This window comes from Glarea lozoyensis (genome assembly GCF_000409485.1).
Source record: "Glarea lozoyensis ATCC 20868 chromosome Unknown GLAREA5, whole genome shotgun sequence".
Taxonomy (NCBI): Eukaryota; Fungi; Ascomycota; class Leotiomycetes; order Helotiales; family Helotiaceae; genus Glarea; species Glarea lozoyensis.
The window spans coordinates 1,740,952-1,756,145 of record NW_007361000.1 but is presented as its reverse complement, the minus strand read 5'-3'; the positions used below and the strand labels follow the sequence as shown (position 1 = coordinate 1,756,145).

General features: G+C 47.4%; 4 protein-coding genes across 4 annotated transcripts; 1 reads left to right on the top strand and 3 right to left on the bottom strand.

Annotated features, from left to right (window-relative positions):
* Nucleotides 1–780: 780 nt before the first annotated feature.
* Nucleotides 781–3,308, top strand: GLAREA_04767 (HCP-like protein; the record flags this gene model as incomplete). The annotated part of the gene is made up of 2 exons (XM_008087144.1): nucleotides 781–3,186; nucleotides 3,234–3,308. The coding sequence occupies 2 exons, from the start codon at nucleotides 781–783 to the stop codon at nucleotides 3,306–3,308; spliced, it is 2,481 nt and encodes an 826-aa protein (XP_008085335.1).
* An 859-nt stretch (nucleotides 3,309–4,167) lies between these two features.
* Nucleotides 4,168–9,232, bottom strand: GLAREA_04766 (P-loop containing nucleoside triphosphate hydrolase; the record flags this gene model as incomplete). The annotated part of the gene is made up of 3 exons (XM_008087143.1): nucleotides 4,168–5,196; nucleotides 5,252–8,450; nucleotides 8,517–9,232. The coding sequence occupies 3 exons, from the start codon at nucleotides 9,230–9,232 to the stop codon at nucleotides 4,168–4,170; spliced, it is 4,944 nt and encodes a 1,647-aa protein (XP_008085334.1).
* Nucleotides 9,233–10,851: 1,619 nt separating this feature from the next.
* Nucleotides 10,852–11,641, bottom strand: GLAREA_04765 (uncharacterized protein; the record flags this gene model as incomplete). The annotated part of the gene is made up of 2 exons (XM_008087142.1): nucleotides 10,852–11,001; nucleotides 11,057–11,641. 2 exons carry the CDS (start codon nucleotides 11,639–11,641, stop codon nucleotides 10,852–10,854), a joined length of 735 nt encoding a protein of 244 aa, XP_008085333.1.
* A 535-nt stretch (nucleotides 11,642–12,176) lies between these two features.
* GLAREA_04764 (uncharacterized protein) lies at nucleotides 12,177–15,176 on the bottom strand (the record flags this gene model as incomplete). Its single annotated transcript, XM_008087141.1, has 4 exons — nucleotides 12,177–13,968; nucleotides 14,017–14,948; nucleotides 15,005–15,115; nucleotides 15,168–15,176. 4 exons carry the CDS (start codon nucleotides 15,174–15,176, stop codon nucleotides 12,177–12,179), a joined length of 2,844 nt encoding a protein of 947 aa, XP_008085332.1.
* Between the last annotated feature and the right edge of the window lie 18 nt (nucleotides 15,177–15,194).

The window sequence follows — 15,194 nt, the reverse complement described above, 5'->3', positions numbered from 1 at the left end:
GTCAAAGCCGGCTCTGACGTGCGAACTTTGCAAACTTGAGCCAAAATTGAGTTTATTTTCGACTGACAAGAGTCAATGGCGCGGATAGTTATTGTGGTTGATATTCGTATGGTCCCAAGGAAAAAGAAATGTACAAGGCTGAGGAATTTGGCAGATGGGAAACCATGGATGGTTCCTGACTAAGCGCGGAATCCATAGCAACCTGACGCTGTCCTGTCCAATCATCGCTAACCGCCGCCCGCTTTCAGCGAACCACAACATTGCGAACGCAGTCGAATATGGGCCAGGAATAGTTGTTTATACTGCACCCATCTACACACCATCGAAAACGTCGCCGCATGCGATTTTTGTCTGAGTTACAATAGCTTCGACAAACACATTGAAGTCTCGCAGTATCTGGAAACCTATCACTAGAGTTATACTCTCGTTTTCTCCGCTGCACACGCTCATCGTCGCTGCGTCTTCGTTTTGTTATTTTCGGTCCTCGATCACGAACTACGAACCCCGCGAACGCTCTTTCCTACACACGAAAAAGGCCTCAGTGCTTTCGATACCTGTGATGTTACGAGCCGAGCAGTAGCGACTGTGTGTGGATGGTCGTCACGAAGTATCGTGGTCAGAAGCAGGAAGGTGGAAGTCAATCGTTGCCGCCGAACGAAACAGCCCTCCAAAAGATTCCCACACGACTGTCGGATACAACATCGTTGATTATATGGCCAAATCTTGCTGAAGATACTTGCGTCCAAGTTGGTCGCATCCTCTCATTCACAAGCAGCCACCATGCCGCCACAAATGTCCTGCGTGTCAAGCCAGTTGCGCCAGCTTATACACTACCATATCGATAATAACCTTCTTCAAAATGCTTTATTCTTTTCCGAGCGACTGGCAGCCTACGATCTCAAATCCTCCGAAAACGCCTACCTATTATCCCTCTGCCATCTGCGGTTAGGCGACAATAGCTCAGCGTACGAGTACAGCAAGCTAGGTGCACATAAGGGTGCACATTTAGGGTGCGCATATGTCTTTGCGCAAGCTTGTTTAGCACTTGACAAGTACAAAGATGGAATTATGGTACTCGAGAAAAGCAGAGGGTTATGGAGCGGCAAAAATAATTTCGGCAAGCATACACCGACGACTCGACAGCCGTACGCTGATGCAGCAGCTGTAAACTGCTTGCTGGGGAAGCTCTATCATGGTTATAACGACAAACAGAGGGCGATCAGTTGTTTTCAGGAAGCTCTAAAGATAAACCCACTCATGTGGGATGCTTTTACTAGTCTGTGTGACATGGGTGCCAACATACGGGTATCGAGCTTGTTCAAGATGAATCCTGAAATGGAAGCTATTCTTCGAGTCAGTGTTCCCGAGCAGGTAGAACCCCAGCATCAGTCAAGAGATGTCGCGAGTACATCGGTTTCTGACCACGATCGGAGTCGACCCGGACCACGCCCTGTATCAATAGCGACAGATCCTGGGGATCCATTCAACAACACACAGCCAAGGAGTTTTAATGGCGGTCTTTTCAACCAACTTGGAATGTCTCAGAAGCTGAATGAAAGTAATCCAAGCTTGACGAATCTACCGGCCACCGTGAACGAAATGGACTCACCCGCTGGATCTAATGCTCAAATTGACGCTTCCATTGTACCGAGCAGAAATCAGCCAGGAGTAGTCTCTGCATATCCTTCCGAGCCTCCTCAAGCTCCGGTCAGAAAATCGCGGACTCTACTCACACAAGGACTAGGAATGGACTTCAGCATGGATGCTCCCAAGATGAGTCGTGGTCTCACATCTAAACGTGGACCAAGACCTGTAGAACCCGCAGAAGAGTCAGCAGCAACACAAGCTGTACGTGGCACGAATCTGGGTGCCATGGCTGGTGAGAGAAAAAGAACAATATCTGGGCAGGTTGTACCGAGACAGACATCTGAAGATCCAGGAGCACCCCAAAGAAGAAGTGTGAGATTATTCAACCAAATACGACCTACGAAAACCGGAACAGCCGCTCCCCCTAGCGTAGGTCCAGCCCCTGGAAGGGAGCTCAAAAAGGCACGTCCACCAATATCTAGGATTATGCGACCAAACTCGACGACATCCACCGTTGGTAGACAAGTCAGTGGAAACAGAAAGCCCGTGCCAGAAGATCAGATGGAAGTCGATCAAAGGGATGCGATTGCTAGACCGTACCACAGTGCCACAAGTATACCGACACAACGCTCGTCTGAAACAGATGCTGTGAAACAAGAAGAAGCATTAAACTACTTATTAACCTTGATCCGTCAATTTGGTCAGGGCTATTTTGCCCTCGCACAATTTCAATGTCAAGAAGCATTTCGATTATTCAACAATCTCCCACGAGCTCAACAAGAAACTCCGTGGGTTATGTCACAAATGGGTCGTGCCTTATATGAGCAAGCCGATTACCCAGCGGCCGAGAAATATTACAGACGCATTCGTCAAATAGCCCCAACAAGATTCGAGGATATGGAAATCTACTCGACGATCCTGTGGCATTTGAAGCGAGAAACCGATCTTGCATTCCTCGCCCACGAATTGATAGACGCCTCATGGCAATCACCCGAGGCTTGGTGTGTGCTTGGTAACTCATGGGCACTCGCTCGCGACCATGAGCAGGCCCTCAAATGCTTCAAAAGGGCTACTCAACTTAATCCAAAATTTGCATACGCTTTCACCCTTCAAGGTCACGAACATGTTGCCAACGAGGAGTACGACAAGGCTCTAATTTCATACAGGCAGGGCATGGCTGCAGATAAAAGGCATTACAATGCCTGGTATGGTGTTGGTAAAGTGTATGAAAAGCTTGGGAACTATGAAAAAGCTTTTGCTCATTTCTCGTCCGCTTCCCTGATCAACCCGACGAACACTATCCTCATCTGCTCGATCGGAAGTATATTGGAAAAACAGAAACAGCATCGACAAGCTTCGTCTTATTTCGCTAGAGCAACAGAAATGGATCCAAAATCACACATGGCTCGATATGGAAAAGCGAGATCATTGATGGCGATTGGAGATAATAAGGGAGCACTGAAGGATCTGATGATTTTGAAAGACATAGCACCAGATGCGGCCATGGTTCATTTCTTGCTTGGCCGACTTTATAAAGGGTTGCGAGATAAAGGTGCCGCAGTCCGGCATTTTACAATTGCGTTGAATTTGGATCCAAAGGTAACAAATCCTCCTATCCTGCTCGTTATCATGCTAATTATTTCCAGGCGAGCCCGAAAATAAAGGAGGCGATTGAAAGCTTGGAAGATGACGATGACGACGAACTGAGCATGATGGCATAAGACGGACGAATTCATCGTTTTAATTTTCTTGAACACTTGAAAACAAAAAGTGTAGTTTGCGCGCGCTCACACATTTTCCAAGAGCGACTCTTTGTGACCTTCAATTTACTCTATTATTCCCCGGGGCGGAGGCATGATGATACGATATGGAATGATTGCGGGAGCAGCATATTAGCATTAGGACTGGCGTTTAAGGGGCAGGATAAGATGAAAGTGTTCTTCTGTTCCAGTACACATAGCGTAGATGACCCGGCTTGTGTAGATATGGTTGATATTCATTAGTTGAGCGGGTTTTCTAGTTTAGCATTGGGGGTTGTTCCTTTGTGCGTGGCATTAGGGGAAAGGGGGAGTGAGTTGGTTTGGTTCGGTTGAGATTGATGCATGGAATGGACGGGTTTTGGGGTATGGGGGGAAAGGAAAGATGGGATGGGATGAGGTGGATGTGTGTAGGCTCATGTGAGTTTAGGGGGGAAGGAGAAACTTTGAATATTCGAATTATTATTGATATTGAAACGTCTTCTGATGTTGACATCTTGCTTCATGCGTGCATCTGTATTACCTTGGCGGGTATCTGTTTGCCTCTCTGTTAATTGTCGTGGGTGGAATACGAGAGCTTTGCTTTCCCATTGAATTATGGAATGAGCAGTTGTGACGATAGCCTCTCTGAAGACTTTTAAAGGTTTGGGTGGACAAGGGGAATTTGGGCTAAGACATGATTTCAAAGAATTTAAACTGCCTATAAGATCTACTTTGGGTATCTATAACTAAACGCGCCGTGTCGAAAATAAAACCATCATACAACAGAGCACTAATTGACCAACACCACCACTTATTAGTCTCCCCAGCTCCTACCATTACATTACACACCCCCAGCATGTCCATTCTCCCTCGCAACATTCATAAACACCTCTTCCAACGTCGGCCCATTAATAGTATAATCACTAATCACCTTCTCTCCCACCTTACCAGCCACGAAAACCTCCCCCTTCAACTCCTCCATCCCCCTCATAATACGCCCCAACTCCTTCTTCACATGCGGCAAACAAAAACTCACCTGTCCATGTCCATCAAGGTAATTCGACACTCTACCTTCGAATTTAAGGTTGATCATCTCGTGGACTTGCGCAGATGTGGTGTTTGCGGAGCGGACGGCGCGGATCATGTATGCGCCGCCGTGAGCTTCTTGGAGGGAGGATAGGGTGCCGGTGGCGAGCATTTTGGTGCCGATGATGGCGACGCTTGTGGCGAGGGCTTCGGCTTCTTCCATGGAGTGCGTGGTGAGCAGGATGGCGCGGTCGGCGCGGATGTCTTTGAGGGCTTTCCAGAGGATGCGTTTCGCGCCTGCGTCTTGACCTGTGGATGGTTCATCGAGGAGCAAGACGCGGGGATTCCCGAGGAGGGCGATGGCGACGGATAGTTTGCGTTTGGTGCCACCTGAAAGGGCGCGGACGGAATGGTGGGCGAAGGTGGTGATGTTGAGGGCTGCGAGAACCTTTGTGACGTTGCCTTCGATGTTTTTTAGGCCCTTGACGGTGGCGTAAAATTTGAGGGTTTGGTGGACAGTGAGGTTATCGACGGCGTCGTCTTGGGGGCAGACGCCCATTAAGAGCCTGGCTTTGTGCGGTTCGGCGAGGACGTTGATGCCGTCGAGGTGTATGGTGCCACAGGCGGGGATTAACTCGTTGCGGATCATGTTTATGATTGTTGTTTTGCCGGCGCCGTTTCCTCCGAGTAAAGCGAGTGTGGAGTTGGACGTAATGGAAAAGGAGACATCCTCTACTGCGAAGAGCTTGTTGAAGTATTTTGTGATGTGGGAGACGACGAGGATGTCGGATGATGCCACAGATGGCGTTGTTGAGGTCTGTATTGACTTCTCGGCAGCGGCAGACTAAGTGGCAGGTCAGTTTAATAGAATCATAGAATGAGCAATTACTAGGACTTACTGCTTCCGATGATTCGACGATATGTTGAAGCCGTGGTGGCATTCCACGGTTCATTGTAAATGTGCGACGTAACCAGTCCGCGCTGCCATACTCGTAGATGACCAAGAAAATCATAAGGAACAAGATCTGAATGAGAAGATTGGCATAGACAGCGCCATACCGGACATAAGCAAAGCCATTAGAAGTATCAGCTGTCCCGTACTTTCCACAAAGTACTCCGTAGCTGTTAGTTGCGAGGAAAAGAGCTCGAGCAAGATTCGCAGCTGGAGATGTCAAACCAAGACCATACTGGAGGGACTCATATGCGGCTTGCTCATTCTGTCCGCCTACTTCTTGGACTGCAACGTAGGCTACGATATAGATGACGAAGAGCAAGACATGAGTTCCAGCTGCGATTGCAAAGGCCGCTTTCTTGACAAACAGTGAAAGCGCGTAGCATCCAAGGTAAGAAGCGACACCGAAGAGGATGAATGCTCCGAAGAGGTAGTTGGGCGCATACCAGACAGGAGCAACGCTTCCGGCGAATGTCAAAGACCAGACAATTATGGTCTGCACAATAATGAACTGCATATCAAAAGCCCAGTATGCAACCCACAACGCGGCAGGAGAAACACCATTGCAATATTGCAAAGCCCGAACCCTATTGATCTTCTCGAATGTTGGATAGATGACAGAGGTACTCACGCATCCAATGAAAGCAATGACTAGCAATACTCCAATCGGAAGACCGAAGAAATTTGAATTGTTCGTTGCATGTCGCATGGTCCTTATTGAGGTGACTATCTGCTTCGCCTGTCCCGTTGTCGTAGTAGAGTTGGCAATTCGGTTGGTAAGGTAATCAAAGCCAATCACTACCTTGTCCAAACTAGTTGAGTATTGCTCGGTATTGTAATAAAAGACTGAAGAGTCGGGTGTCGGAGCGAATATGGCTACGGACGGCGCTTTGTAGTAATCCGACATGGAAGTCGAATAGCTTGCAAGCCGAGCAACCATTTCATCTTCTGACGAAACGAACGCACGAGTGCTGAGAGTGTTGTTCCTTGCCGATGTGGCGTTGGCAGCCGTTTCCGTGGATGGATCTGGACCCGAAGTGCCATAATTATTCGTAGATATGTAAGTGAAGTACCCTATATCTGAGATATAAAGGTCTTCTTGCACAGCACCTTGAAACTCAGAAGGCGGGCCTAGGAGAGCACTTGGCTTATCGTAAGCGTAGATGGTAGCTCCATATCCAGACTGCAGAGGGGCGTAACTGGGCCCGCCAAATGAATAGCTGCTGTCCGACAAAGACCCATTGCGTAGAGCTTCATCATTCGCCGCACACGTCTGCAAGTGATCGAAACGGCGAATGTATTTGGCCAATGCCGCAGCGATGATGATAGGAATGGCGAGGTTGATACCATACGAAATCCAACCAGCTTTTTGAGTGAGAAGGACGAAACGTTTGTGATAGAGGGCAGCCACTTGTCGCAGGAAGCCAATAGATTGTCCAACATCCAAGTCGATGCCGGCTGCGCCTTTGGATTCTTCCTCGTGATTTGAATCCTCGTTGGTGTCCAAGGTCGTTTCAATTCGTTCTCCAACAATGCCATCACCACCCGCTTGCTGTACCGCAGTACCTGAGCTGGAGGTCACTTTGAGGAAAACCTGCTCTAAAGTCGGGAATACTACATTATATGAGTCTGTTTGTCGCTGTGATTCGAGTTCGAGAACCTTTCTAGTCGCCTCGGACGAATCTGCAGCTTCCCATAGGTGCTCATCAGACGTTTCAGTGTTGCTGCGTATAATATAGGCATCGCCAAAACGTGCTTTGAGGGAAGTGGGCGCACCTTCACAGACCATTTGACCTTTGTGAATGATAGCAATATGGTCCGCGAGGACATCGGCTTCGTCCAAGAAATGAGTGGTGACGAGAATACTTCGACGGGCGTGTCCTTTCTGAATGATGTTCCAAATGTTTCGTCTAGAGAGCGGGTCCAGACCACTTGAGGCTTCATCAATGCAACAAACATTGGAACCTCCGACAAAAGAAATGGCTAGCTGAAGTTTTCGCATTTGTCCACCACTCAATGTTTTTGCCCGAGCGTTCAGCTTATCCACAATATCACATTCTGCCGCGACATCGTCATCTTGAGAGCCTTCGGAAAAGTCGTCGAATGCCGCTGTCTTCAGTTCCCTCCAGATTTGGATGTGCTCAGACACGGTCAATGTATCCCAGAAAACATTGTGCTGAGGACATATGCCAAAGACTTGGCCGCCTTCATTTAGCTCCAAGTGGGAGCCACTGTCCATGGCGGTCATACCTGCTACACACTTGAGCGTTGTGGTTTTTCCTCCACCGTTGGGGCCGAGAAGAAATGTGACTGAGCCCTTTTTGACTTCTATGTTGAGAGCGTCAACGGCTTTGACAGGCTTTGACAACCTCGAAAACGGCCAGTACCAGCGCCGCTTCCCACTGTAGGTTTTGGTCAAGTTTGTGCAGCGCACTGCAACATCGCTTGAGGCTTCGATGGTACTGTATTTTCGAGTAACACCCCACAGACCATGCTCGACAGCGTAGGTCGCCAGACTGAAGACGATTATCTGAAGGATGAAGATTATAACATAGAGATATCCATTCATGGCTTGATTCTTTATCAGATCGCCATCTCCACCACGGTAGTTGGTGATGTTAGGTGCGAGTGAGAACCCTCTGTGAGTGTACTCGCGGAATGCGATGTCGCCAATGAGCGTTACGTAGGCGATTGGTGGGAATACGAAAGCAAGAGCTTTTGTCTGTATTTCAGGGTTTGCTTGTGCGAGACTAGCAGCTAAGGTGACAAGTGCAAGTGCAAAAACGAGTGTTGAAGAATAGAGACCTGCGAGCTGAGCCTTCCCAAAGAACGATGCGAGGAAGTGTGCCGAGACGATGATTGAAAGTCCAGCCAAAATTGTCAGGAAGATCAACAAAATATCCGAAGTCTTCTGGAATAAGAGCTGTGTCATCAGAACAGAACAGATAAGTAGACCGGGGAAGTATAACAGAAAGAAAGAGATGTAAGTCGACAGGATCCGAGGTGTGATAGAAACTTTTTGTGCGGCCATTAGCTCTGCCATGGATGTCTCCCTCTCGGTGGCGACAAATATCGCGAGATGATAAACGACACCGATGAGGATGATGATGAATACCGGGGAGACAAATATGCTGACAAGAAAGAGCCTATTTACGATTAGTAAAAGGGCATGCAACGGGAAGACTCTGGGACTTAGTTTAGTGTTAACTTACCAGTATTTCCCCTCGCCATCACCACCAGCATTGTAACTAGAATACTGTTGCGTAGGCTCACCACCTCGCGGCCGAGTTAACGGCCTTGAGACTTGTGAAAATCCACCCAGATGAGAATTTACTGCCCACTGAAGCGGCATTATGCGTTCCATTATTTTGGTCTTGCCGGTATTCCAGTTCCCATATCGATTAGAGTAGTCTGTGTCTGTGTAGCTAGAGTCAAGGGCTATGATGTATTCGATCGCAGTTTCATTAGATGACTGGAAAAGGATCGCGGCGAAGCAATCACTGTATCCAGCTAAAGATTGTCGGCAGAGATCGAAAAGGTCATTTGGGTTATCGACGACATGAGTATCGATCCCTTGTAATTGACTAACAATTCCAGTGATGGCTGGATTGACATCGTCCTCCGAAACTCCATTGCGAACGAAGACCAATTTTTGTGAGCCTGCCGACTTGATTGCGTCGGTCAAGTCAGGCACGGGAAATGTTGAAGGTGCAATCCCATAATCTGGAGTGTTACTGCGGTAAGAAGTTGACTCGTCACCAATGTCTCTCAACAAACAAAGAACCAAAGTAACTGCTATTGGAAATATGAGAGCTCTGAGTATTGTAGAAATCCAAGCTTTTTTGTACAAGAGATAATTCTTCTTCGTCAAAGTGATGGTTTGTCGAGTTATGCGCCGCCATTGCGGGATCTGGAACGACGCGCCCATAGTGCCTCGAGACTATGTTGTTGTCGTAGGATGTTGCGCGAATGTCCCTCGAGGATGAAAGGGGAAGGAGCTGGTAGAATACAAAATGAAAAGTATGTCGTGAAAATGTTAGAAATGAGTGTAAACCTGAAGCGGCTCAAGCGAGATTCCTGAGGCTTTCGACAGTGATATGGAAAGCGCGTGGAACAAAAAGGCTCCTTCCATTGCGAAACGTTTTGCCTTATTCGGCATTAATTTTGCTTTGGATCGAAATTGGTTGGATCGTCGAATCTACAAAAAACAGTGCTCCGTACGGCGTAGCGAGTTGGAACCCCGTATCGAGATGCCAAGCGAGGGGCAGAGCCGGGCTTGACATAAATCCATCCACTTAAGCTGCCTTAGAAAGGCTTGTTTAGGTTCGACAGGGGTTCTACCCTCGTAATTTGTACGGTTCTGTAGATTTCACATTGGAGTGAACTTAAACCCATGTATAATTTAGGCACCTGTTCTCTAAAGAAAGGCTCAAGCTAGGAAATAACAGCAGATTGGAATACGAGAATCTGGGGTACACGAAGCATCCAATCATGCAAACTGGTTCAATCCTCTTGACCCTCGAGCCAACAGAAAAGGACTGTGTAGACCACGATTGACGCGTGTACTCAGCAATATCATCGAATCACTGACTCGAGAATAGGCTGCCTATTTACCCAGAGGTCCATTCGGCACTTGTTGTCACTCGACAATCTGCATGTTTCTGAAATGGGCAGATTTACATCAGCATAGCCTCACATTTCTAAACGCTGGGCATTTAGTACCTCAGATTTGTGGATTTTCTGGCCTAGGACCGCTTGATTTTGTGGCCGAATGCAAATGCGCAGTCTGACAAAGTCGCTCAGACTGAACATCAGGGCGATCGTTCACGACCCGTCAGCCTAGAAAACTGAGGCTATCAACCTGTTGTATTTCGAGACAACGGCTGAGGCTGTTTAGACATCTTGGAGTTCGCTTTACACATTCAAATAGATGTAGTATATGTCCCGTTCTTGTGCTTAACAGAAATCGATAGGATCAAAAGGTCTTTTGGGAGCTACTTCGCCAATCGAAGTTTCCGTAAAAGTGCTGAGTAGGCTTTCTGAGTTTAGCAGATTGTACATAAGCTTGAGAGAACAATTCAAACTGAGGTAGCGAGATCGTCGCCTGCAGCAATCGCACCAGTTATGATAGCGTTCAGCGACGCACTAGACATTCAATTGCGTACCATGGGATTGAGTACCACGCTCAGATTTGCTGGCTTCGACCAGATAGCTCAAGTTGGCTCTGCTCAAGTGCAATTGAGTGCGCATCTGATGCTTGCTCATATACTCGGTCAGCAGCGGCGCAACTTTCCGCCATATTCTGTGCGAAAGTCCTTGTGCATTTGATGGTAGCGATAGGATTGCGTGCCATCAGCCCTCAAATGGAGCGATTATAGGGCACGATATGAACATTATTCCAGGGAAGTTCAAGAAGCGCTACGAGTGTCCTGTGAGTAGATATTGAAATGAGCTGAGACCGAACCAGTGCTTAAACCGTAATTTATTCGAAGGCATTATTCATTGAATAGAGACGTCACTATAGTGATATTAGAAAAGCCTGCCTGGTTACCAATTGAATATTTCAACGCGCCTTGGAATTTCATCTCCATCCTCCCTATCCGCTGGAGTCCAACCAGGAATAAGTGCACCACCCTCAATAATTCCATCCTCTCTATTTGTCTTTGAATTCATAAGTCTCACTCTGGGGCATTCCCACTACATCATTATCAGCGAAAGCTCACACATCAGATGACACCACACAAGTACTCACACCAGGATCAGTATTTCTAGCCTCCTCGAAATCTCCCCTGATATTCCTGAGATACCTCTCATTATCATACCAAGATGGAAGATTCGCACCATCACCCCATATTTCCAACTCCCTTAGACTCTCCATCTGAACAATGAAATCTAGATTAAAATGTCCGAAATAAGCAACATCCTTCGTTTCCAGAACCAGCTTCTGAACCCCTCTCTTTTCCTCTCCCGTCAAGTAGCTTAAAATCCCGTCTTGAAAGAATATGGCGTCGCGCTCGAAATTAAGGTATATAGCTTTAGAGCATGTTTTTGTCGAGAAGTAGGGTTTGTAATACGATAGTCCTAGGTACCGGGATTCAGAGCAAACGTGAAGGAGTGCGGGGATCGGTGTGTCAGTAGTCCATGAGTCTACGACTCGACGTTGGAGGATTCGGCGCTTTTTACAGTCAATCTTAATTTGACGCGGTTCGGCGAGGATTATGTTCCAAATCTCGAGACGGAGTTCTTGGGGGAGGTGGGGAAAGAGGTGGAATTTGGTCAGAGGGGTCGTGTAGGGTTCATATGGGATTGCCGAGTTATCTTTGTCCATATTAGTCATTTTGAGTCTGGGATTGTTTATGACGAGTAGGAAGTTTTTGCGGGTAATGATTGTTGATTGTGAAGTAAAAACAAGTGAGGTGCGTCGCTGCCTGACAATGGACGTTCACAAAATCTACCAACGCCGATTCGGATCCGAGTTGCACCGACGCGTCAGCCTTTAATAAGTCGAGCATTTTCGCGCGCCAAACCAGAGTAGATACAAGTGATCAAACGGTCAAGATTTAAATAAACTAAACGAGATACGGAAGCGGATTGGGAAGACGCTTCTTCCCACCATGGAATTCGCTAACTTCTCTCAATTGTTGGAAACTCTTGGCTACACCTTGTGATCGGCAGCACCAACATAAGAGCACCAGCAAACGTTTGAACGTACTTTGATCGGGTTTTAAATACGCCCAATGTCGAGCGTGCAAAATGAAAGTACATATAGACAATAATATAATAAGCGCAAAAAGGTATCTCTAACAACCCGAACCCACCTAGAAATCCATATCTACACTTCTCAACCCACTCACAATCCCTTCTCGAGCTATTTACACAAACCTCACCTCCCCAAACAGCCCGGCTCTAACTTGCACCAACGCCGCAATCTCCAAGATAAATTCCTGCAACACAAGAACATTCGTCAGGATATGGCTGACGGTAACCTCTTTCTCCCCAGCTCCCAGAATGTCGGCGGATTTAACATCTTCGGTTTTAATACCAATAGTCGCAAGTTCTTGATCAGCAATGATACTTTCACCCGATCCATCAATCGTCGTGGCGCCCGCTTTCAAGTTAGGAAATGGAATGGGTGCTACCTCTGCCTTAGGTATTGGCAAACTGACCTTCCGCGCGAGGATGGATTGATCGACAGCTGCGAACGCGGCAGTCTGACTTGATGGAATATCAACCCCTCGAAGGGTTTCCTGGTCAGCTCGTAGAGGACTGGGTGAGAATGCTCGTGAACTGTCACGGGACGGTGTATCACTGTTCGGATGAGATGTAGGAGGTGGATTTCTTCCGTTTGTGGGTGTATTGAGGCCGTAACCACTAGTTAGAGTTGGGAAGCCAGAGTTGCTGCTTCGCTGTTGGTCTTGACTTCGACGGCCGCGAGGAGAGTTGGACCGAGATGGGGTGCCAAGTTCAGGAAATATACGCTGCGCGAGCGTGTCGAAACCGCTTCGCATTCGGGGAGATGTGGAACGAGAGGACTCTTTCGACTGGCTTGGCTGTTGCCTGGGAGGCATTGGTGTCGCATCATTAGATGAGGCGGCAATAAAAGCCTCGCGCCGCTGTTGGAGAAGCTCGTCAAAGCGGGGAATAGAGGCGCGGTATTCTTGAATTTGGTCAACCAAAGCTTCGAGTTGTGTCAAAAATGCTGGAAGTCTTGACGCATTCCATATCGGTGTCCTCCTCATTTTGCGTAAGGCTTTCACTTGTGCTCTTTCTTCAATATCAATTGCATCCCCGGAGTTGATGAGATACGGATCTTCTATCTCAGCTTCTTCATCTTCGTACGTGTATTTTGACGGGTCTGGGAGCAGCCACCCATCTATACGCATAAACCCGCAAGCCGCTAAATCCACAATAGCGCCTGTGAGAGACAGATTGGTCTCCAATGAGTTTGTGAAGAAGGTCGAAAGAATAAGATTTAAAGTCTTCAGCATTGGGTCCTCTGGGCGCAAGGTATGGCTTCGGATGTCGCGAGGAGCGCCGGGTATCGTCGCTTGAGAGCCGGGAAACTTCATCGTGCTGCCAATTGCTTTAGGCGCGAGAAGGGGAATAGAGCAAGGATGGCTTTCCAGTGTGCTCATACTGTCTTTAACATGGTTTTCATAAACATCATCAAAGTTGTCATCTCCACCAACTCCTCCTGCAAGATGAAGCAAGAATTCCATCTCTTGGTCGTGGGCGCCAATGGTGCGTTGTGGGCCATCCGACAGGATCTGGCTAGTCCACAAGAGTGTCGTGACAGCATATCGGTGATGCCGCTTCAATATTACAGATACAAGTTGCAATGTAGTCGAGACAGTCTGTTCACTTTCTGATTTAAGACTTGTCTGTATTAAATCAACCAGATTGAACAGAGCCGGGGTTGTGTCTACTTCGATATGCGTGGCCATCATGGTCGCAAGGTCTAGAGACTTTCGCTTTCTGGCAGCACTAATAGATGCGCGAGATCCACTAGGAGCCGGCGTGGAGTCTGGAAGAGCTAGAAGGTAATGTAGAATGAGGTGTATCATATCCGGGTGCTCAAGTGACTCCAGTATTCGCCGCAGGTATGTAAGCACGGCTACAGAAGAGCCTCCATCAACATCAGAGGACTCCAAAAGAGATGGGTATCTAAATTGTTAGCTCATAGAAGGCTTATGGAATATCAAGGCTACTCACAATAATTGTTGCAAGAAAATGACCTGAAAGTGCTCAAGAAGAGTCTGTTTGACCTCTACCGACTTGCAATGGTTCAAGACATCTTGCCAAAAGACCAGATGTGATAGAAATGTTTCCATATGACTCTGAAAGTCCGGAGACGCCGAAGAAACAATTTCTGAAGTTTCAACAGGATGCTCGTAATCCGACAACGCCAGTATAGGAGGTAATTGGCCCAAAGGATAATCGATAACCAGCTTCCGACTCAACTGGCTGTATAAAGCTCCCAAGCCTGTAGCCATAAGAGTCGCTAAATCGCTCTCCACAATCCATTGCTCCAAAGCCACAGAATTTGAAGCAGCCTCAATGATGTATAACAGTCCGGTCCTCGCGAAATCCCCAACCCTTCCCTCATGGTGTATATAATCTATCAGCAGATAGAATAGCGGGAAATCCTCCTTATGAGTTTTACCGGTAAATTTTTCATGTGCGTCCTGTCCGTCTGAGTCGTCCTCCCGTGCTTGTGCAGTAAACCACGCCGGAAGTATCTCTGGATCGAGCCTGATTTTTGTCGTAATATTGAAGGACAGTTCCACGACTTCCGACTCCGTGTCCGAAGATAGTCTTATGCTGTTCGCTCCGGTAATTCGAACCAACAAATTCATCAAACTCTTGGAGAATGCCTCATTCTCTACAAAGTTCTCCTCCTCACTATCTATAAGTGTTGCGAAAAAGCCCACTCCTTCCCTTATGATGCCTTCATGATATGAGATGGTGGCAATCTTGCCTATGGGTATATATATCTGCTTCGAAGATGCAAAGACGATGCATGGATGGGGTAAGGGTCGTCTCGATTCATCGCTAAGTATTGTAGTCAGGTCCTGGAGACTCTGCTGTATCTTCTCAGCGGCATCGGCGTCTTTTGCCAAGTTCGGAGTGCCTCTCCATGTCGTCTAGTGAAGTTATCAGCATAATCCGCATTCTCACGCTGTATTGGTATTCAACGTACTAGGAGAGAACTGTATTCCCGCTTAAAGCGTGCCAGACGCTTCTCTGGATTGTTTGATGCTCCTTTATTTCCTCCCGGAGCGAGGGAAGTTCCAGCGATTAAGCGCGACCACTAGTATATTCATTAGCAAGGAAACATATTTATACCAGATGAGCATTCTCACAAAGTCCATGGCTGGATAAAAATCATC